Below are 22,148 nucleotides of genomic sequence, written 5' to 3' on the forward strand. Positions count from 1 at the left end.
ACGAGAGAAAGCAACAAAGTAAAGATTAAATATTTAAATCTGAATTGGTCTGTGTAAATAGTTAGGCTTTAGATCTTAGAGCGGTTAGCCGCTGCAAATGCAAATCAAATTGAAATGTGCAAAAAATTATATAAATATAAATGCTAATTATAAATTCTATTAAATTATTTTCATTGTAACTATAATTATTATTTTTTAAAATACATATATCAAATGCAAATTATACACAAATCGAGAATGTTTGATATACAATTTTTACCTATGCACAGGTAAAATGTTGTTGCCTCGCTCATTAGCCGGCAGGGCTGACCACAACACTAATCCGCGGCGACAGCTAAGCCCGCTAATGCTAATAGCTCTTGGTCTTAATGGGCATGTTGCTGTTGCTGTTGCCGTTGCCGTCTGCCAGGCACGCACGCACGCACGACCCACACGCGCCTTGCAGCTTTTTGCAGCTACAGAACTCAACTCGGTCGCGTCGCACGTAATGAGCATGTTAATGGCACCAGCGGCAGCAGCAGCAGCACCTGGCAACATGGTCTCGTCTAGAGGGCGGCGCTTGGCAACCAGCGAAATGCGCAATGTTGCCGTGGAAAGCTGCAGCAGTCGCTGACTGTGCTTTGAGGGTGGCTGCTGCGAACTGGCGTCTGACTGGCTGACTGGCTGACAAGCTTATGTATGCGCTCTCTCGCTTGCACTTGATTTGTTGATTGATACTGTATGTGGCAGACTCCTGCGCCCACCACCCAACCCCCATAAATGGGCTGCAGTTGTTGCCACGGCAGCGGCAGCAGCAGCAGCACACACGTGTCTGCGTCCCACTGATTGAAGCAGCATATCTGGTTACAAAATATTTTGACTTCGTTTATCTTGCGGCGCATATGTTTGATAATTTAATTAACGCCCTTAAATTCTTGTGCCATAAATTGTAGCAAACAATTTTGCACTGAGAAAAACTTGACAAATTGGAAATGCTGCGCATTGATTTTCACTCTTACTACCTGCTTAGACAGACCCACGCCCTCAGCTGCGAAGGAAGCAACTGCTTGAACTTCTTGGAAGCTGTTCAAAGAGCAGGGATTACAATTAAATTGTTTCCAAAATATGCTCAATGGAGATTATTGTGCATTTGCCACAAAAGCGGCTTAACACACTAGAAAAAACTAAAGTAGAATAAAATAGTATTCAGCCTGTGGTTCATTAATTCATTTTTATTCAGCATTTACTTTGATGCGTTTAAAAATTTTAAAATAAAACTACAATACACTTATATGTCAAGACAATTATTAAAATCAATTAAAAGGTTATTTGTTTATTTTATCTACGAGCGCGTGAGCTTCTATTACGCGCTGTTGAGCTGCGCTGCTGCTCAACTTCCTCCTCGCTTTCGCTTGAGTTGGCGGCAGTCTTTTTGCGTCTGGACTGCGGCGGCTGCTGCTGCTTTTGTGAGCGTGCAGCAGGTGGCGGTGAGTTCTCATCGCTGTCATCACTTTGCTCCTCAGAGCTGGACTCCACGCGCGTATTGCGACCACGTCTGGTAGTGTTGCTGCTTGCGGCGACGGCGGCAGCTCTGCGTCCGCGTGGTTTGGTGCCGGGTCTGCTTGGTGCCTTGGTGCGATTCACACGCGTTTCATTGGTGGTGGCGCCCGCTTCGTTGCCGGCGGCCTCGCCTGGCTCGTTGACCTGCAGGCATTCGTTGAGGCGCGTTTCAAACTCGGCCACCACAGCCTTAAGCTCCGGCTTGGCCAGCTTGTTGGTGTTGCTTATGATGAGCTTGAAGAAACTGTACACCTCATCCACCTGCACCTTGTCGCGATAATGCTGCACATTGTCAATGAGCTTCTTGATGGCGCGCTCGTTGTAGCTAAGCAGGCTGAGGCAGTAGCCAATGTCGCGCCATTGACGCTCCACGCGCGCAACTGGAAAGCGCAGGCAGAGCTTCTCCACAAGCGTCTCAATCTGGCGATCCTTTTGTATGAGTCCCAGCACATAGCGCATAATGGTGCGATACTTATCCTCATGCAGATGTAGATTAATGTCACCCAATTTGGATATTATGTCGGGCAGCACATTATACAATATATTCGACTTGTTTGCAATTTCCTTGAAGAACTGTTGCGTTATGTCGCGTATCTCGGCGCTCTCATCCACAATGCAGACAGCCAGGTCTGCTATTTGACCCTTGACCCGTATCATTTCGTGTAGTATCAGATGCGACAACATCTTAACTGCCGTAAGCCGCAGATCTGTGTCCTTTTCATGGAGCTGCGCATAAAAGTATTTCGTCCATGGATCGATAATGTTGGGAAAGCGGAACGTCAGATCGGATAGGCCCACAACAGTGTTGCACTTGATCTTCATATTCTTGGTCATGCCGAGTATGTTCATGAGGAAGGACATGTTGGATTCGCAGAACTTGGATGAAACGGTCATCAGACGTGCCAGCGCCAGCGTTGCCGACTGCTGCAGCTCCGCATTGCGATATTCGCCGGGACGTTTGCAAATCTCAATAATAATTGGATAAATTTTGGACAAGTACGCATCTGGATTATAGAGCAGCATATCCTCGCATATGGTGTTGATTTCCTCAGCTATATTATCCTCTGCAGTCGCGCCCACCAAGTCCTCGTCGGGCTCCTGCTGTGGCTCTGCGGCCACATTGGACAAACGCTTGCGCACCTCCATGGCCGAGGAGTTGATGGTCTGACGGCGCAGTGTATTCAAAGCTGCCGGTGCCAGGCGCTTGTTTTTCTCCTCTGCTGCCGTGAGCTCCTCCCTATACTTCATATTGTTGTACACGTCTATGTCCAAGAAGATCATTTCCTTAATCGTCATGTAGCCCACGCAGAAGATAAAGCGTGTTACCAGATAAACACGCATGCGTGCCTGTTGCTGCTGCTGCGACTGCGTTGGCTGCGATTGTGTTTGACTCAAGGTCTGCGATTGTGATTGTGGCAGCGGCTGTGAGTAGGGCACCTCGGTGGTCTGCGTCAATGGAAGCTCTGGCTGCTCCCCTGCATTCACATCCTGCAACACTATCCAACTGTCGGTGAAGCGTTTAAGCAACTCTCGTATCAGCTGCTCCGCCAGCAAATCCGGCCCTTGGCACATGCGATAATAATACTCCAGCAAGCTCATGGCCAACGCATCAAAGTCCGGCAATTGTGGATGAAAGAAGAAGCCGAAGAACATGCTGGTAATCTCCTGTACAAACTTATTGTCGCCGGCACAACGCTTATAGAAATGATTATTGTTTTTGTTATTGACCGCGTTTACCAACAATTTCAGACAGCTGGTAAAGATGCGCGGATCACGCTTGGCACGCTGGCCTGTGCATATATCTTCGATAATAGCACGATTGGCCGAGGCAATGGTCGACTTGGACTGCGAGGCCATAATGAGCAGCTGCAGCGCCAAACGTGCCTCATTGTCGCTGGTGCCTTCGAGTTTTAGCGTGAATCGCTCGTACAGCACTTGAATAACAAGCGCATCGATATCATCGCTCTCCACCCACTCGCCCATGAGCACCTCAAGCGCTGTATAGTGGCCATATTCAATGGTGGCCAAAAAGTTGGATAAATTCTGCACCACCTTGATGGCATGCGCGCGACCCTCCAAGTTTGAGGTAAACAATACGCGGCTATAGGCATTCGATACGGCATCGCGTTTCTCCTTGTCGGGATTCCAAACCAAAAGCAACATGCGTTGCATGCCCGCCTCTGTGCCGCGTATGCCAAACAAATAGCCAGTGGTAAACAAATCCACAGCCTCAAATACATCCGAATTGGTTTTGGACATGAGCAAATGCGTTATTTTGGGGATTGCAGCGGCCACAGTATGCGCAAACTCAATGCTGTCCTTGAGAAACTGCACCGTCTTAATTTGCTTCTGCATTTCAGGCACCTGCAAAATAACACATAGTTATAATTAATACAAAAGTTTGGTGCAATTAAAGCTTTGTAGTACTAACACTTGATTTAAAATCCTTTGCAAGAGTCAGGAAGGTCTTATACAGCGCCAGATAGTACACACAACGCTCTTCTGGGCTCAACAGTTTGCTGTAAGCAATTGGCTATTGTTATTATTCTTATTATATATGCAATTTTATTTATCTACCTCAACTCATGATTGCCTTGAACATAGTCTGCCTTGCGCACCACCACCAAAGCTTCGCTATAGCTCTTCTCCAAGATCAGCGGCAGTGCTTTGCGCACCAAATCGTCATATATCTCCTCTTTATCATACTCCAGCTCTGGAACTGTGACAGAAATAATATATAAAAGTTTTTTCTTATTTTTGTTGAGTTGAGCACTTACATTCTCTAAGATTCTGCTCTATAATGGGCAATATTTCTGGTACCAATTCCTCCCATTCGCTTTCCAGTTTCTCTACTTTCTCGCGCTCCTCGACAAGCACATCATTCAGCTCATCCATAATCTGCACCTGCTTCTCATGCTCTTTGATCAGCTCCTCTAGCTGCAGCTTGCCCGCAAATGGATTGTTCTCGAGAAAAGCCTTGATCAACTGTATGGCTGACTTGCGCACCAGCGAGCTTTTGTCATCCAAGCGACCAACAGCACCGCTTAGAACCTTGTTGTTGTAGACCAGCGGTATGGCATGCTCCTCCTTCAAACGATGCCAGACATTCAGCACCTTAGTACGCACATGTGCAGATATATCCATAATATGGGCCAACAAATTATCCAGAAACTCATTGCGCGTCTCTTTCAATTCCTCGCTTAGCTCCTCAGAGGTGAGCTCGCTCACAACAGCATCACCCATAATCTGCAGCACGCAGTTGCGCAACACATGCGATTCACAGTCCAGCAGCTCATCAATTTGCTTCGACAGATGCGGTATAATCATTTGAGGCGCTATGGCTGAGTACTCCGTAAGAAAATGTGAAAAGTTGCGCGCCAATGACGAATCGGAAGAATCCAGCAACAGTTCCTCCACCATATCCTTGACAATAATAGAAAACACAGAGCTAATGTTATACTGCTCGTTTAGTAGCACAATGCCATTGGCTATGGCGTTTGCCGCATGCTCCGTGCTGCGCAAGATTTGCAAAATACGTGCGGGAAATGTTATGGCATGATTGTAGCGCTTGATGGCAGTGCCAAAGATTTGAAATACGCTGTCCAGTATATGTTGATTATCATTGCGTGGCGGCACCAGCTCCAAAGTGCGATAACATATATCACATATCATGCTAAATATAATAAATTTAACTTAATTAACTTCTTTTAGCTGAGAGGACTAAAGCACTGCTTACCACACAAAATTCTCATCGGCAATGGGGGGATTCCAGAGCTTCTCCAGTGGGCACTGCAGCACATTGTAGAGCTGCACCAGAAACTTGCCACGCTTTACATCCCAGTCGGGATAGGATTCCACCTCGTCGACTTGCTTGCCGCGCTTTTTCTGTTGGTTTAGCTGTTGCTCTTGCACCGCCTTGTGCACACCTACATCAATTCTTTTCACAGTATTTACAAATAAATAGAGCGTCATTTTGACCAAATTCAACCAACGCTGTCGATCAGTTGGACTCAGCGGCTCGCTCTGTGTTAGCAGTTGCATTAACTGCGTGGCCAGCTTATCCACTGTCACATACAGCAAATCAAAGGAGCGCAAAAGATACTTGGGTGCAGAGGCATCATTTGTGTTCAATTCAATTATTGAATAAAATGTATCAAAGTGCTCGAATATGTAAAATGGATCGCCCAGGTGCAATTTAGTTTTGCAGGCTGGAAAAACAAAACATTCAATTTATAAATACTTGCGCTAACAATTTTAAGGAGCGAGCGCTTTTTTGCAGTTTGTGCCTGTACTTTGGCCTTGTAGTTTGAAAACTGGCGGCGCGCAGCTGCAGTAACTTTAAATTATTGTACTCTTACTTTGTAAATGCTTGGGTATCTCAGCGGACGTGTAGACTTCCTGCACATAGAACTGGTCACCGCGGGAATTAAGTAAATCGCCATTATTTAATGGCAAAATAAACTCAAAATCTTGTTTATCTTCCATTTTTACTGTTTTTGTTTAAAAGCGAGTGACGCTTGTTGTAGCTGTCCTAGTTAACAGTGTTGTTAAACGGCAAAAGCTGTTAAATAACAGAAAATGTTAAGTGTGTTACTGTCAAGTAGTTGGCAATAGTTGCGCTGTTATTATTCTGCTGCTGTTATTATTTTGACAACACGTTGTTGACAATTGCAGCACATTTAAATTTAAACTTCTAAAGCATGCAAACTGAAAACAATGCAAAACGTAAGCGACCCAAAAAGAGGGGCAGTCGCTTTATGCGCAATGCCAAAGGCTTTGGCAAGCAGGGCATTTTTGGACGCGGCACTCACATAGACGATGAGCAGTTTAGCTATTTCATCAACATACTGGATGCCATGAAAGGAGGCTTAGAGGATATAGAGGAGCGCAGTAAGTAATGTTCTTAGCTTTTGAATTACTTTAATAACGTTTGGTACCCTAGTTAACATGGCCAACAATGTGTTTGAGCAAACTAAAGAGCAGGAAATTCACTTGGCATCAAATCAGATTGTTTCCAAGGCGTTGGAATCTCTCATTGGTTTTGTAGATGATGCACAGCTGGAGAGCTATTTCAACAAGTTTGGCAACAATTTGCGTCCCATGTGCTCCGATCGCTTTGCTTCGCATGTGCTGCAAAAGATGCTGGAAATAGCATTTTTGCGTGGATTGGGACAGGCGGCCGCGCAACAGGTTGACGATGCAGTTGCGGCCAAACGCGCCAAGCCCGATGCAGCACAAATCGAAGAACAATATAATCTGGAGACAAGCTTTAGCGAGCAACATCGTGAGCAGTGCCGACAATTTGTGTTGCGCATAGCCAAATTTATGCTCAACAATTTGGAGGATTTTGTATGGGATAGTTGCGCTACGCATATAATGCGCACGGCAATTCTTTGCTTGGTAGGCATACATGTGCCCAAGATAGCCTTTGAGAAGGGTGGCGCGGAGCTTGCAAAGCATCGCAAGCTGTACAAGGTGCCGGAGGAGTGGCATGAGGTAATGAAGGAGTTTCCGCAGCGCTTGGAAATGTGGCCGCAGTTTTCCGACTTTCCCTACCAAGATCACTCTTCAGCGCTGCTGGGTGTAATTTGTCTGGCGCTCAGCGTAGTGGACAAAAGCATGTTGAAACATTTTGGCAAAAAAATTCTAATGCAAAGTCTGCTCAAACCCAACGATGCTTCAGACGAAAAAGATGAAAAGCCGCAGGAGGTGAAAATTGAAATCGATGATGAAGCTGAAGAGGATGCAGCTGCGCCGGCAGCAGAGCAATCTGCAGAAACAACAATGCCAGAGGAGACTGCTAGGGAAACTAAGCTATTAGCCTCGCTGCCTAAAGTATTTCATTACCAAAGCGCTGTTATACTCATGGAGACGCTGCTTAGCGTAGCAGGCGCCAAGCTGCTTACACAGCTCTATGCCATGCTCTTTAGTGGTCGAATTGCTTACTTGGCCCAACAGCAACAGACCAACTTTGCTGTGCAGCGTCTGCTGCAGCATATAAAAGAAGTGCCAGACTTTGAGGCTGTGTGCACAGAGCTGCAACCACACATAGAGCCACTGCTCAAAATGGGATACACGGGCGTTGTGTCTTCGTTAAGCGCCGCTTGTCTGCGTCTGGGTGCCAAGCAGGCACAGTTAATAGCCGCACTCCAAAGCGCTTTGCATGTCACCGGTGACAAGGAGAAGTCCAAGCTTTTCTTTAATTGTCTTATCAAATTGAAGCCACACGAGCTGTTGGCCAGCGATCAGTCGGGCTTTGTGCATTTGCATGGTTCGCTAATAGCGCAGCATATACTACAATTCAACAAGCCCATCTTTCTGGTCAACTGCATTTTGGAGCTGCCCGTCACGCAATTGGCACAGATCTTTAACACACCCAATGGCTCTCATATTGTGGATGCTTTTATGCAGAGCCAGTATATTGGCGAAAAATCACGTGAGCGTCTCATTCGTCTCCTGGATGGCTTCTATGTGGATCTAGCAATTACGCGCCATGGCTCACGCGTCCTGGACCAGTGCTTCAAAGCTGCCCAGGAGGCACAAAAGCTGCGCATTGCCAAGGAGCTATGCAGCAAGGCCAATATGCTGAAGGGCTCGCCCTTTGGACGACTTATCTACACCAAGTATCGCCTGGACACCTACAAACTATCGCCCACCCAATGGCAAGCTAGTCTGGGTAAAGATCTGGAGAAGGCTAAAGACACTGCGACGGCGTCTAAAAAACGTTCAGCCAGCGAGTTGTTTAAGGATATCATTAGCTAGTTGTTAACGTTGAATTGTTTAAAGTATGCTTGCTATTCATGAATTAAGCGTGATTACATTAATTTTTGCTATAAATTAATATGTTTACTTAATTAGACAATGTGTTAGACGTTAATCTCACGCATCTTATATACTTGTTGTTTACTTATCACGCCAGTTAATCATCGAAATGAGCTAATTCAGGTTCAGTTCCAGCTGATAGCTCAGTTTGAATTTGATTTTGAACGCCTAAGCATCAACATGCGTTGCAAGTACCTGATTTTAATCTGCTGCTACATAAGCAGCGTCTGGGCCTTTAGTGACGAGGCCATATTTGAGGATGAGGACATCTACAATCAAGCGCTGCCGCCAACGCCTCACACAGGCATCACTGCGCCCGGCACAAAGTGGTGCGGACCTGGCAATACTGCAGCCAACTATGATGATTTGGGTCGGGAGCGTGAAACGGATAAATGTTGTAGAGCACACGACCACTGCGAGGAAATCATGGAGTCGCATAAGTCATTGCATGGCTTGCCCAACAATACGGACTGGTTTCCCATGTTAGTGCGTCGTGGAAAAATCAATAACACATTTTCACAAGTCTGTTTTTTGATTTACAGATTGAAATGCAGCTGCGAGCAGCAGTTCATCAATTGCCTGCAGGCGGTGAACACAATGACCTCCAATACCTTGGGACGCGTCTACTATGCCACGCGCAGCAAGTGCTTTGCCTTGGGTCATCCCACGACAAGCTGCAAGCAATACCAGGAGGGCACGTTTCGCAAGCGTTGCATACGCTATACGGTGAACAAGTCGACGGCCAAGCTGTGGCAGCTTTATGACATGCCCTTTTATACAACGGGAGTTGCAGCAAGGGTCTGACCCTCAGAACTTTAAATATCGTCAAGTTTAAATATATTTTGCATACTCAATATTTAGTAAACAAATGGCATGCTAAGCTTAACTGTCCTCATCCATGTGCGTGTAGTAGGGCAAATCGTAGAATTGCCAGCGTGCTGGTTGGGCTTCATCCAGCTTATAGCTAATACAACGGCTTTGAAAGAGATCCCACTGATGCTGCTCACAAGCCTCAATTGGATGATTATAATCAAAGCACACATTAGTGGAGCGAAAGTAAATGCGTCCCAGGGCAGCGGACTCCATGCTATGCAAAGCTACGAGGCACTCACGAAAAGCTGACTCACAGCTACAGGAAAAGCTGTGCATGATGACAAAAATATTATCCTCAATCCATTAAATCTAAAGTAGTTGCTCACATGGGAAAAACGCCATCGTTGTTGAGTCCATTAAGCTTTTCATTTGACAGTATTTTATCCTCGCAATGATCATGCGCCCGACAGCATATGTCTATATCGACTTCGGTACCCAGATCCTCATAGTTGGCAGCGGTATTTCCAGGTCCACACCACTTTGTGCCTGGAACAGTTATGCCTGTCCCATAGGCTGGAGCAGAAGCAAACAGTGCGGTCAAGGCAATTAAAAAAGTACAAACGCGCATTTTCTAGACGAGGGCAAAAGTTCTACTACAAAAGTTCTACTAATTCCAAAACAATTCCATTTGGGCATTCAAAAAATTTCTTAATCGCTTAAGCTTGATAATCGGCCTGTCTGCTTACGTTGCTGGCATGCTGATTAGGCTTAACAACTACATTTGTTGAAATCCCCTTGTATATGTATGTACATATATCACATGGGCGTAGCCTGGTTGGCAAGAGGAGCGAAACCAAGTTTCCTTTTGCGTCGCGATATGGCCAGCTTCGATTCACTAACTCTTGGTGCAATTTCGAATAAGATCTCAGTGCATCAACATTTGGAGCATGACTTCTTTTAGCAATAATACAAGAAGTTAGATTGTGTTCACATACATTAATAAATATATTCAGAAGTATTTATAAACTGCTGATACCTCACTAAATTAAGTCTTAGCTACACTTATGACATATCAAAAGTTTTAATAATACATATATACTAGGTATATATTATACGCTTTTGTATAAATAAGTACATTCGACTTATGAATCACAAAAATACAAGCTTAAAATAATATTCAGTTTACACATACATACAAAAGTCATGTTAGTCGGTTATTTAGTCAGTTCTATGCTAAATTGAGATTACTTAATTGTCTGATAAAAACAAACCTAGATTTCACTTTTCTGCCGATTCTGCATCACTTGACGCAGCTGTGGGAATGTGCTCTTGGTCTGTGGTGGATGCAGACGCGCACATAGCGCTGTGAATGGTTCGTACAGTGAGGGACGTTCCATCACATTGACAGTATAGTGTTTTATGCGCTCCCTTTGGCACCAGTTATTAGCACGATCCATTATTGATTCAACACGATTTGGCGTTGTGGGCGGTGTCTCCTTTTTGTTGCGTGCTCGCACATTGGCCAACACTATAACAGGCACTTCCTTTTTCTCTTTATGTTTATCTATATCTGTTTTGATGTCTGCCAGCATATCTAGACTGCGCGGATCGGTAGGATCGTATACGAGCACATAGGCATCTGGGAATTGCAGGTAATGACGCGGCAGCTGCGCGGCCTGTTCCCCTTGTAATCCGGCTGTATCATAAATGCGTAGCGTTTCTCTAGCGCCACCGCGACCTGTATCTACACTTGCCACATATATATCTTCAATTGTGGGATGCAGCTCCTAGTTTAAAAAATGTTTGTAAGCTATTAGCAATAATTTTTATGCAGTATACAAATTAACTTACTGTCTCCGTATTAATGTTGCCGTACACCAGTTGCTCGATTAACGCAGTTTTTCCTACATTTTTCATTCCGCACACAAGCACCTTGCCAACTTTTCCAATTTTCGCGTTCAACATTTTTACCACAGTTGACACTTCGAAAATTATGAACAGCAAAGTAATTTTTAAAAGAGGCCAATTTCTCTTTCTCGTTCTTTTAGAAAATACAAATAGAAATTATTGATAGCTGGCATCATCGATAAAAGAGCGATATTTGAGTGAACATCTCAACTATCGATAGTGTTTGATAACTGAATGTGAATGAAATAAAAAGCTTTGTACGTCAAAAATAAAATAAAAACGTAGGCTGTTGTCATTTTTGTAAGTAGTACGTACCGTGAGCTTTCAAATCAGAAATTTGACCATTTACCAAATACTCACCTCACTTATCTTCTATACGCCATACTCCCCTTTGCTATATCAACCAACGAAATTTTGCCACATTCAAATTAAACTGTTACATTCTAAATGAATTTAGTTATTTTTTTAAATTAAACATTTAGCTTCTACAAATTTCATTTACTATAAATCCTATGCAGCCGACTTAATTTTGTTTTAATCTCATACATTTAAACAGGCTTTGCAGAAGATAGAGCAGTATCGTGACAATTAATAATGTTTATTATGTATATTTTATTACAATAAATATCTTAACTACAAGCGTATATATGTATTACAAAATAAATAAAATTTGTTTCTTTGTAAAGGCTAATATAATCACAATTACGACCAGCGCAGTTGATATTTTAGTTTACGCAAATGAATGGGTGTCTTAAATATAAAATCCCACAAAGGTGTACTAATTCCATATCCGAGATCTTGATGTGCAAAATGGTGCTGGTAATGATAGCGCTTCATGTGATACATGTGATAATTACGTGGATTGCCATAATGTAAATAATAATGTATCATGTCATAGCACAGATAGCCAAATAAACCTCCACTTAAAATTATACGCGGATGATATACAAAAAAAGATATCGGCGTATAAATAAGCAGAGAAAGAATAACTCCAGGCACTGGTGGGAAAACAAGCCGCAAAGGATCGAAGGGAACTTTGTGATGTAGGCCATGTATCATAAAATGTAATGTGCAAATCCACGCATGGCTATCGCTGTTCAATTTATAATGGAATACAAATCGATGTAGTGTATATTCCAATAATGTCCAAAATAATATGCCCAAGATGAAAAAACCAATAAATGTTGAAGGCTGTAAGTAAGAAATTGCAATTAGTTTTATTTTTGAAAGAATGTTTAAATAGCTTACATTATTGTTCTGTATTTCTTTCCAGATGATCATGCTGATGACTGGCAACCAAAACATGGGCACAATGTACCAAGGTGTTTTTGTGCACATTTCCAGGTACCACGGCCCGAATAATCTTAGCGGTCTGTCTACAGGCTTATGCACCCACTCGTCATAGTGTTTTGTTATTTTTCCAATTTGTGGCAGCATAGCTTTTGACCAATCCACAAGATGCTGTAAAATAAAGCGCGTTAAATAATTGCCAGTATGACCAGTTCTAGTCCTTGGCAGTTAGAAATGTATCTTTAGTCCGTAGCAGCCCTCGTCAATTGCAATCGACTATCGATGTTGACCAACAAAATGTGCTAACACTGGCAACCCTAGATTAAGCAGCTGCTTACTTTTGCTTCAAAGTTGACATTTGAAAAGTATTCATTCCAGTTTTCGTCCTGCTTGTCAACACGTCCACAAATTAAATTCGTTATAATATATTTTTGACACAATTAATACGTTTTGTGGTTAGCAGAGATCAAGCGGAATCATGTCGAATACCACATTACGCCCAATACCAACATTGAAAGGCATTTTTTCAGTACCGCGTAAGTAAACGACAGCCATAGCAACGGGCTACTATAAGTGTTAATGTACTCTGCTTTGGTTTGCTAATAGGCCCCAACCCGGCTGAGCGTAATTTTCTTAAGGAAAACAAAAAGAGCTTGCGTACTTTGGAGAAAACAACCACAGAGAAGCTTGCTGCTAAGGAGCCAGTTCGTCCAAAATGGATGCCTCCTCTGCGTCGCACAGCATCAGAGGCACGCGAACTGTCCTCTGAAACAGGTAGCGAGGTTTGTCTGTTGCGCCAACAGAAACAAAATAGTCGCTCACAGCAACGCCTGACTAAGACAGTGTCCGATGAGCGTTACGATGGCCTTAATAAAGCATCTATACAAACAATTTACCCACCACCGGAACGACGTGATCAGGTTGAGGAGAAGTCATCTGTAGAATTGTGTGTAGAACGTTGTCAATCCTGCGGCTCACAGCGCACAAGCAGTGGCACCAGCATTGGTATACAAACAGAAGATATTACCGATCAGCTTTATCTAACCAATGCTTTGAAGAAGTGAGTGGCTTTAGCTTTGCCAAATCATTTTAACTTATCACTTATTATTAACAGATGCAGCCTAGATAGCAAGTCAATTGCTGGCGAGAACCGTTTTGATGGCGGCGGCGACTATGATGATAACTATGGCAGCTACAGTCAGTACCAAGATGATAATGAACAGCCGCTCTCAGCTCGCTCACGTGGTAGTATTGGACATAAGCAAGCTTCTATACACAATTCATACATGGACGAACATGTAACCATGCCTATGCCAGCTGCAGATGGCTATGGTGACGAGGATGAAGCACCACTTAGCGCACGCAGCCGTGCCACTATAGCCAGCGTGGCTTCAAATGCTACTACAAAGTCTAAGCGTCGCCCGCACAAGCTAGGCTGTAAGTAGAAAATACATGGCGACTTTCTGCAGAAGTTAAAGTATTTAATTTGCAGCACGCGATAATCTGCTCTTGCCTCACTATTTGGAGAAGGAGAAGCGTGAAAAGGCCGAGGCCAAGGAGCGCTTTGTGGCCAAAGATCCAGACTGCCCACAGGGACATGTGCTGCTCAGCGAAGCGGAACGTCTAAGCGCGCTCAACGGCGCCCAGCAACGTAAACTTTCACCAACAACTTTAAATGCATACATTAACAACAAATTTGCTTTTAGGCTTTGACAAACTCATACACGAACTCAACCACATGCCCATGACTGCACAGACACTGCGCGTGCGTGCACGCAAGGCTGAGATTGACAAGGAACTAACTGTTGTTGAGGATGAAATACGCATCTTTTCCAAGGCCAAGGTCTATGTGAAAGCTAATAAATCGCGCAATCTCTAATCGAAGTTGTGTAACAAAACACAAAAAAAAAGCAAAGAAGCTGAAGCATTTAATGAAAACAAACGGGAAACCCTTAGCATGTATATAAGGTCATATGAACTCTAGTCGGTTTTTCTTTTTATGTTAATATTATTTTCATTTGTGAATTATGCCTGCAACTTGCAAAATGAGCACCGACACTTATGAAAGGCTAAGAGAACCAAATACAAAGACTGCACCGCTATAAATAAGAAAAGCTTTAGGTTTATTTCTGTGAATAAATAACTCACCTCCATGCTCTCATCCAAGTGATTATTATTGTTATCCTCCTCTGAACTATTGGACTGCTCCGGCAATTCAATAGCTTTGAGTTTTGCTGTCTCCAGTCTTCGACTAGCGCCATCATTCACTTTATATTCTCGCATCAGGTACATGGCGGCATCGGAATGAGGTGGCGCCTTTTGAAAACGCGCTGTTATATCCGCTTGACTGAGACCCTTGAGTGTGTTAATGCCCCCCGGATGTTTGTGCATAAACTGGGACAGATCGTAAAGCTGCTGGCGATACTTCACAATAAACTTGTCACTGAGCTCCGCCATAATGTTTAATTGATGGCTACCTATATGCAACTGCAGCAACAATTAAAATGTGGATTAATTAATAAGTGTATTCTATTTTATTTTAGATGGTTAACTTTTTAATTGCACACAGCAAGAAATTACATGCTGACACTTAACTAAAATACCACTACAGTCAATAAAAACACTCACTTAGATAAGATTAATTGAAAAGTAAATGCAGTTCAGAATAAGAAAATTATTTAATATGTTGTTTACAATAATCGACTATTTTCTTTTAGTGTAAGTTTGTTAAGCAAAACCAATGTTAACATTGTAGAGGAAATGTTAAAAATGATCATTTAAAACAAAATTAGCATGTTTATTAAATATAAAACATTTAAATTATTTTTTAAGCACTAAAAACACAAATATTGCATCAGCAATTAGTTTGGTCTAAGGTTCAAATGCCGCAAGATTATTTATGCTAGCTAAAGGTTGCAAATAATTTATCTTTTATTGATAAAAAGCATATTGATTAACAGTTTTACGCAACTTACTGCCAACCACAACTACTCAATCCATGTAACGCTGAAGTTATTGTTATTATATTGTCAACTAATTGCAGCCACTAATAGAGGGAACCTTTGCAGGCTGTTCAAAATGATTCGCTTGACGCACAAGAAATGCATGCAAATGTAAGCTATATGTATAAATATATGTACATATGTGTTGTATATAAATAAGTATGTATATAGGCATCATTGCATGCGATTGAATGTGTAACAGATGTTGATTTTTCCCTGCATTGACCTTAGGCAATGGAATTTCAAAATTAAATCTATAACTAAATCGGATTCATTGTGGCTAATGCAAAAGTGGCCTACGCGCAATATCGAACGTGCCTTTGTAATTACTTATAGGTACATATATGTTAAATAAACAGACTTGCAAGTTATCATTTGACGCAATGTTGCGTTGGTGAAGCCGTCACTAATGCTACGCAGCTCGTTTATCAAAAGCCCAGGGTAAGTCCACAGCTAAACATGAGCAAGGTGTACCTACGTTAGATACAGTTAGACAGATAGCGGCACTTATAGAGACATAACGTTGACTCATACGCATACGAGACACATTGATTAATAGACATTGGCATAGTAAATGAGTTACGAGCATTTAATCAGGCTTATCTGGCTGCCTTAAGGCTTTGCAGCTAAATCTAATTGTTATAACTATTGCTTTGAGTCTTGTAATTTACATGCACTTGTTTATCAATCAACATTATCTATATGGGACGAACATCAAACTTATTTACTAAAGCTTATGTTTAACCAAAATGGTCAAGACATGTCGCAAAGGGCTTTATGTTCATATCTAATCACAGTCAGAGGTGTCAACGTTATTGAGTACTTTCATATGTACATACAAATATTAAAAACTATATTTGTTTTTAGCTGCATTGGGGCTGACTAATTAAGGTGGCATAGTTTTCAAAATATTTCTATACTGTTTTTCAAATAAATTTTCATATGCTGCTTACTTTTTCACACCTACCACTTGCAATTCCTTTCACGCACTAAAGCAGTTAAATGCACTTTAATTTAAAAGTTAAGTTAGGATTGTGCATACGCCTCGTATACGTTATCTTGGCAGCAACGATTTAGAAACGCTCTGTACCGCACGCAGCGCAACGCAACTCGCAACTAAAATTTCGAAACCATATTGGTTCGAAGGAGCCCACAACAACGACAGCGACTGCGACGCCGCAGCCGACGCTAACATTGTTGGGCGTTACTAGCACTATCATTATCTAGTATACAAACTTGTGCCGTTGATCAAAGCAAGTTTGCGATAAGCAACTTTCATTATCTTTATGCTCATATTATGTTTGTGTGTGAAAACATATTTAGAAATTTTATGTATTCACTTTTATCACATTCAAGTGTAATAATTCTTTGCTCTAAGGTGGCTCATAAATAATAATAATTTTATAAAAATAGTAAGCAGTAAAATAAAGATTAGAAATGTTATTAGCTATGACATTGCAAAATATATAAATAGTAGACCCATAAATATTTGACATATGACTCACTCTTAAAATATTGATACTCATAAAGCTAAGATTTTCAATTTTGTATTTGGTAATACACTACTTTTTATCTTCTAGTAGTATTATTTTATCAGTTGCGTTGACTAGGTCAATGTACTCACTTCTAAGGCATCTACAAACAACAAACAAAAACAACGACAATAACAAAAGAGTTCAACAAGTTTGAATTTCAAAAAACCGCAAGCTAACACAATGCAGGGGCAAACTTTATTCTGATTGCAGCTTAATTAATAACTTTATGAATTGCAAATGTTGCGTTGACGCTTCTCGTCGCTTAACTTAATTTGATGACAATTAAGTTGATTAACTACAAATTTGAAGTAGCATACTGAGATTGACTAGGAGAATTCTGTGTAAGGGTATTCAAAGTTTTCTATACGCAAAGTGTTTTCAAGACAGCGGATGCTCAATTAAAACAGTCACTGCAAACAGTTTACAACCTTGACTTGAAGGACACACATGTTTGGGCTTATCTGAGCGTTTGCTTTTAAACATTTTTGCACGCAAAAGTTCTTTAATGAAAATTATAGCAAATCCTTTCGAGCCTGAAAGACACACCCTTTCGACGTTTTAGGAAATTTGTATGAACCACTGTCTAGCTGACTTTCTGTCCGTTTTGACATTGACACGCCAAGCCTTCTTTTCACTTTTGTTGTTGTTGTTGCTGTTTGGCGGCTACGCCTTTTGGTCAGAGCTTGGTTAGTTTAGTGCTTTATTTGCTGGTGCTGTTCGCTGGTAATTGGAGTCGAAGCACAGCTAATTATTAGCACACACACACATTCATACAAAACGTGAGTGTAGTGTGAGCATTTCAGGACACTTAAATACCTAAAAGAGCTTCAATTTGAGTTAAGCCTAATTAATTGTTACCAACATTATTAATGCTAGTGTGTCTAGCTTGATTAGTATATAAGTTTTTATGAGCATCGGTAATTATTGGCCACCTATCGGCTGAGCTTATCAATCAAATACCAAAGAGCGTACGTGGCGTATGAGTAATACGCCATTAGCTGATGAGAATTAACTTATCATTCACCTGACCATCTCATGCTGCATTTTTGGGGGTTTTGATTATTTTCCCACACGCGTTCAAAGTATTAAGTACATGTTAAGATAATGTTGCGGCCATGGACTTTCCTATGTATGACAAATTCAAGTGACACGTCAAGTTTTTATGTAGCACACTTCTAGGCGACTATTAAAGAAAAATACTTCAACGGCGTATGCTTTACAAAAAATTCTTAATTTTGATTGCTAAATTGTCGAATAGTTCAAAATAAACAAATAAATTTGTTTCAGAACATGTATATTCAACTAAATTTTGCTGCATGCAAATTTGCAATTGTTTAGTTTACAAAAAGCATTTTCATTATTTTCCATTGCCATTCGTTATCAAACTATACTTTTCTCATACCAAAAATAACCAAGTGGTGTCATTATTCATCAAAAATTCTTTGTACTAACCATATGGCTACTAGCTAAAAGCAAATATTCTTTTATATTTATGAAATCTGCAGCTGTTTTCTATATATTGTATACAAAGCTGCCAGCTGACAGTTCCTCGAAAACTGTAAATGCACTCGAATTGGGTTTTAAAGTTTATTTGATAGTTGTAGCTTAAAAATAGTTTGTAATTTAGCAAATATATGTTATGTAAATATATATACTCGAAATACATATATATTATACAGGAATCATAAAGCCATAGCGGCTTAGTGACCATTTCCATTGGTGGCCAGCTTGGCGTTGCCATTGGTGTGTCCATTGGCATGCAGCTTCGAGTTGGACTCCACAGCGCAAGCCTTGCCCAGCAGCTTGGCCTTCTTCGTTGGCGGCTCATTTGTAATGCTGCCAAAATCAAACTGCAACAACAACAAAATATTAATAAATGCTTTAGAGTGATTGAAGCTTAGACATACCCGCTGCTCCAAGGTCAGATGGGAGATGGGCGGCAGACCAATGCAGCCACGCAAAATGTTCTCGATGGCGGCGCGTTGGCGGAACAGCGAGTTGACCACCTGGGAGCCACGTGGCACAAGCGGCGCCTTGCAGAGATAGCTCAGCAGCGACAGCACCGGCTTGAAGGGCACCCAAGGTGCCGACTCACGCTCCGCACTGCGCAGCTGTATGCGCGCACTCAGCTCAGCCAGAATGACCAAATCCAGGATGAGAGGCGTGGCCAGCAGCGAGTCTTCGCATGTGTTGTGTATAACCAAAGTGTTATGGCCGCCCATCATAATCTCCGAGGTGTATTCGTCCATGGCACGCTTGCTGTCGCCCACATAGGGCACATATTTGATGACAACCACATGATCCGGATGCTCATTGGGCTCATAGAGCACGCTATTCGAAGCGACCATGTCGTCCACGACATTGCTCTTGGAGATCTGCAAAAGGGAGAGCAGGCTGAGTAAGCAAGTCAAACTCAATATATTACTGGATGTTACCTCCTTGGAGCGGAACTGCTGTGGGGCAGAGAGATTCTTGCCATCGTTGTTGCCCAAATGATTGTAGCTAACAATGGACACAGGCTTGATGCCCGCACCAACCAAAAAGTCCACCAATACGGACTTTATTTTGGTCTGACCCGACTTGAAGTCATCGCCAGCAATAAAGACCTGATGCTGCTCCGCCAACTCAAGCAGTCCAGGCACAAAAGTGTTTTGTGGTGAGCCATTGATGTAAGTGCACTAAAAAACAAAGCAAAGATTAGATGCTGCATCTAGAGTTTGCCGCTGCGCTACTTACTCCTTCAGCAATGCTGGCCATGGCAAAGATGGTTGAAGGCGATATCTCTGATTTGTTTTCCTGCAGCGAAGCCAACAACTCCTGGCTAGTGGTGTTCAAACCCGCCTTGATTTCGCCAAATCTTTCCGTGTTGGCTGTCCAGAGCACTATGACTGTCTCGACGCCGCTGCGCTGCTTGAAGTCGCGTATATCACGACGCACTTGCTCGTACTGCTCCTGTCTGGTGCCCTTGATCAGATTATCTGCGCGCTCCGACTGATTCGCTGCAATAAAGTCGGGATCATAGATAGAGGGGCGTGGCTTGAGCGTGGACATATGTTCATAGAGCATATCCTGCAGGGCCACATCCAACACCTCAGCACGACGCATAGCATCGCCTAAATTCTTGCCGCTTATGTCCCAGCCATCAACAGCAATGTTATCCGGCTCCACCATGGGCAGCAGCTCCTTCATGGGCACATATACATCGCTGCCAGTCTCATCCGAGCCTATGAAGACCGTCGATGCCTGCGTTATGGAACCAAACCAGTTGGCCTGCTGCATTCCCGTGCGCTTGCGCCATGACAATTGCCGGCGATTCGCCTCCAAAGCCGCCGTCAACGTGGACCCGTTGTTGCCACCCCAGCCCACCAGCATAACGCCCAGCTTGGGCACATGGCGTGCGGTGCGTATCTTAAGCGCCGTCGTCTGCGGTTGCACCTGCAACAACAATGAGAATAAACAAAAGAAATTAATTTAATGCTTGGCTTTAAAAAAACAAACGTGGCCAAATCGGACCACCACAGAGCATGACTTGACAACTTGCTAATACCCTCTACTTAGTGTAAAGTAAAATTTGCGATAAGCACAAAGTTTTTAGAAAAAAGAATTAACTATACTAATTAATTAAAAATATATCGGACTCATAGGGTATAACAGCCATCAGTCTTGCTTAGAGCTTAATCTATTATCTCATACTATTTATTTATTTCGCAGCTGTTACAATTTCAATATCTATATGCCGCTATCTGTACGTGAATCTGTTGCCAGCTAGCGACGTGTTCTTTACCCATTCCACACATGTGTTTCTTTGTCTAATAAATATGTATTAAGTTGATAAATATACATAAAAGAACTTATAAACGTGTTCAGACAAATACGCTTCTTTGTTGTGTTGCCATTTGCCGGCCGGCAAAATTAGCAAACATATGTGAGTTTTCAAAGCAAAGCAGAGCGAGCAATTTTAAGAGCATGTCAACGCTCATTTACTCTTCGCATGTGCGCGCGCTGCGCTCTCTTAGCTGTGTGTAGTTTGAACTTAAACTTGCAAGCTATCAGCTGTCGGCGTACGCCCACGCCGCTTGACATTGACCTTGAAAATGCAGCAAAAGCAGTAGCAGCAGCAGCAGCAGCAGCGGCAGCAGCAGCAAGTGTCCGCAAACAATTAAAGCAATTACCAAGTAAATAAACAACAATTATTTATGTTATACTAACGATAGCGTTTGGGATTGAATAAATATACAATTTTGCAGCTATTTATGTTTTGCGGAAAAATGACGCCTGCGCATTGCTGTAGTTGGAAAACACGCCACCCATGGCAAACACATGTGTATATTTATTTTGGATATATTTACATATTGAGCATGGTAACAATATATACATTAATTAATTATCAGCATGCTTTATCAGCTGTTTTTTTTTTTTGTTTCATTCTTCTGGTTTTTGGAAATATGCAAGTAATCAATAAATTATAAGTGTACGTCCAGCGTATTTAAGCAATAATCTTCTATTTTATGTGCATATTTGCTAGGAATAACAATAAAGTCACGTCTTAGCTGTTTTTATTTATTCTACATATGCCAGAGCTTATTAGAATAATTTCTATGCAGCGCACAAATAGTTTGAGAACATAGCAAAGCTGCCATATAAATTGGACTATTATAAAATAGAATTCTAAAAATCAATAGCAAGCACAAAATGCTACCTCAACAGTTTTTTGCAAAACAAGAAAAGCTCATTAAAAATCCTTATGCAACTGTTGCATTCTATTTTTAGCTCACACCCCTTTTTTTTTAGGTACAAAAAGCCGCCACTTATATTCTTCGCTTGTTCCCTTTGCTCTCACCTGTAATTGACCAGCGGCTGTGCGCTTCACTTGCGTTGTCTGGTAATCATAGTCCGTCTCAATGAAATCAGCGTCCACGTGTACTTTGGGCGAAATTATTTCCAGCGTTGAGTTCTGCGTTGGCTTCATATTTATTTATTTTTTTATTCTGTATGTGTATCGCACTAGTTTGTTTTGTTCCTTTACACTCGCACTTTTGTTTATAAATTAGCGTGTGCTTTGTTTTGCAGGAATTATTATTACTTGCTTTTTGCTCACTTTTGCACGCGAATTCTTTTGGCTAGAGTGCTGCTGCTCCTGCTGAAGATCCGTTCAAAGCTAAATTTCACCGCTTAATGAGCAGGAGAGCCGCGCATTGCTGCTTTTATGGATGTGGCGCTCTTTCGTTAGGCCAGTGGT

The 22,148-nt window shown here is 42.1% G+C and overlaps 8 protein-coding genes across 10 annotated transcripts; 3 read left to right on the forward strand and 5 right to left on the reverse strand.

The window, feature by feature from the left end:
• Positions 1–1,286: 1,286 nt before the first annotated feature.
• On the reverse strand, positions 1,287–6,031 carry LOC108596455 (condensin complex subunit 1). The gene is made up of 6 exons (XM_017982202.1): positions 5,898–6,031; positions 5,276–5,747; positions 4,317–5,212; positions 4,117–4,258; positions 3,971–4,058; positions 1,287–3,903 (listed from the first exon to the last, which is right to left on the reverse strand). Exons 1-6 carry the CDS (start codon positions 6,022–6,024, stop codon positions 1,318–1,320), a joined length of 4,311 nt encoding a protein of 1,436 aa, XP_017837691.1. The 5' UTR covers positions 6,025–6,031; the 3' UTR covers positions 1,287–1,317.
• LOC108596457 (inositol-3-phosphate synthase) lies at positions 3,982–22,069 on the reverse strand. 2 transcript variants are annotated; one of them, XM_017982206.1, is made up of 5 exons: positions 21,750–22,069; positions 19,646–20,344; positions 19,345–19,587; positions 18,817–19,284; positions 3,982–4,041 (listed from the first exon to the last, which is right to left on the reverse strand). In XM_017982206.1, the coding sequence occupies exons 1-5, from the start codon at positions 21,876–21,878 to the stop codon at positions 3,997–3,999; spliced, it is 1,584 nt and encodes a 527-aa protein (XP_017837695.1). In that variant the 5' UTR covers positions 21,879–22,069; the 3' UTR covers positions 3,982–3,996. The 2 variants fall into 2 exon arrangements, with proteins under 2 accessions (XP_017837695.1, XP_017837694.1); XM_017982205.1 differs by lacking the exon at positions 3,982–4,041 and adding an exon at positions 18,515–18,759.
• LOC108596456 (nucleolar protein 9) lies at positions 6,201–8,377 on the forward strand. Its single transcript, XM_017982203.1, has 2 exons — positions 6,201–6,429; positions 6,482–8,377. Exons 1-2 carry the CDS (start codon positions 6,240–6,242, stop codon positions 8,299–8,301), a joined length of 2,010 nt encoding a protein of 669 aa, XP_017837692.1. The 5' UTR covers positions 6,201–6,239; the 3' UTR covers positions 8,302–8,377.
• Positions 8,482–9,244, forward strand: LOC108596461 (phospholipase A2). Its single transcript, XM_017982211.1, has 2 exons — positions 8,482–8,843; positions 8,904–9,244. Exons 1-2 carry the CDS (start codon positions 8,542–8,544, stop codon positions 9,163–9,165), a joined length of 564 nt encoding a protein of 187 aa, XP_017837700.1. The 5' UTR covers positions 8,482–8,541; the 3' UTR covers positions 9,166–9,244.
• On the reverse strand, positions 9,167–9,816 carry LOC108596462 (phospholipase A2 large subunit). The gene is made up of 2 exons (XM_017982213.1): positions 9,561–9,816; positions 9,167–9,502 (listed from the first exon to the last, which is right to left on the reverse strand). The coding sequence occupies exons 1-2, from the start codon at positions 9,800–9,802 to the stop codon at positions 9,244–9,246; spliced, it is 501 nt and encodes a 166-aa protein (XP_017837702.1). The 5' UTR covers positions 9,803–9,816; the 3' UTR covers positions 9,167–9,243.
• LOC108596460 (NF-kappa-B inhibitor-interacting Ras-like protein) lies at positions 10,175–11,502 on the reverse strand. The gene is made up of 3 exons (XM_017982210.1): positions 11,443–11,502; positions 11,026–11,215; positions 10,175–10,961 (listed from the first exon to the last, which is right to left on the reverse strand). The coding sequence occupies exons 2-3, from the start codon at positions 11,137–11,139 to the stop codon at positions 10,446–10,448; spliced, it is 630 nt and encodes a 209-aa protein (XP_017837699.1). The 5' UTR covers positions 11,140–11,215; positions 11,443–11,502; the 3' UTR covers positions 10,175–10,445.
• Positions 11,739–16,472, reverse strand: LOC108596459 (dihydroceramide fatty acyl 2-hydroxylase FAH2). 2 transcript variants are annotated; one of them, XM_017982208.1, is made up of 4 exons: positions 16,342–16,472; positions 14,521–14,859; positions 12,331–12,543; positions 11,739–12,273 (listed from the first exon to the last, which is right to left on the reverse strand). In XM_017982208.1, exons 2-4 carry the CDS (start codon positions 14,827–14,829, stop codon positions 11,785–11,787), a joined length of 1,011 nt encoding a protein of 336 aa, XP_017837697.1. In that variant the 5' UTR covers positions 14,830–14,859; positions 16,342–16,472; the 3' UTR covers positions 11,739–11,784. The 2 variants fall into 2 exon arrangements, with proteins under 2 accessions (XP_017837697.1, XP_017837698.1); XM_017982209.1 differs by having other exon boundaries at positions 16,328–16,472.
• On the forward strand, positions 12,736–14,478 carry LOC108596458. The gene is made up of 5 exons (XM_017982207.1): positions 12,736–12,908; positions 12,979–13,432; positions 13,487–13,809; positions 13,865–14,023; positions 14,079–14,478. Exons 1-5 carry the CDS (start codon positions 12,851–12,853, stop codon positions 14,249–14,251), a joined length of 1,167 nt encoding a protein of 388 aa, XP_017837696.1. The 5' UTR covers positions 12,736–12,850; the 3' UTR covers positions 14,252–14,478.
• Positions 22,070–22,148: the final 79 nt, after the last annotated feature.

Source organism: Drosophila busckii, chromosome 2R (genome assembly GCF_011750605.1).
Source record: "Drosophila busckii strain San Diego stock center, stock number 13000-0081.31 chromosome 2R, ASM1175060v1, whole genome shotgun sequence".
In the NCBI taxonomy this organism is placed as follows: Eukaryota; Metazoa; Arthropoda; class Insecta; order Diptera; family Drosophilidae; genus Drosophila; species Drosophila busckii.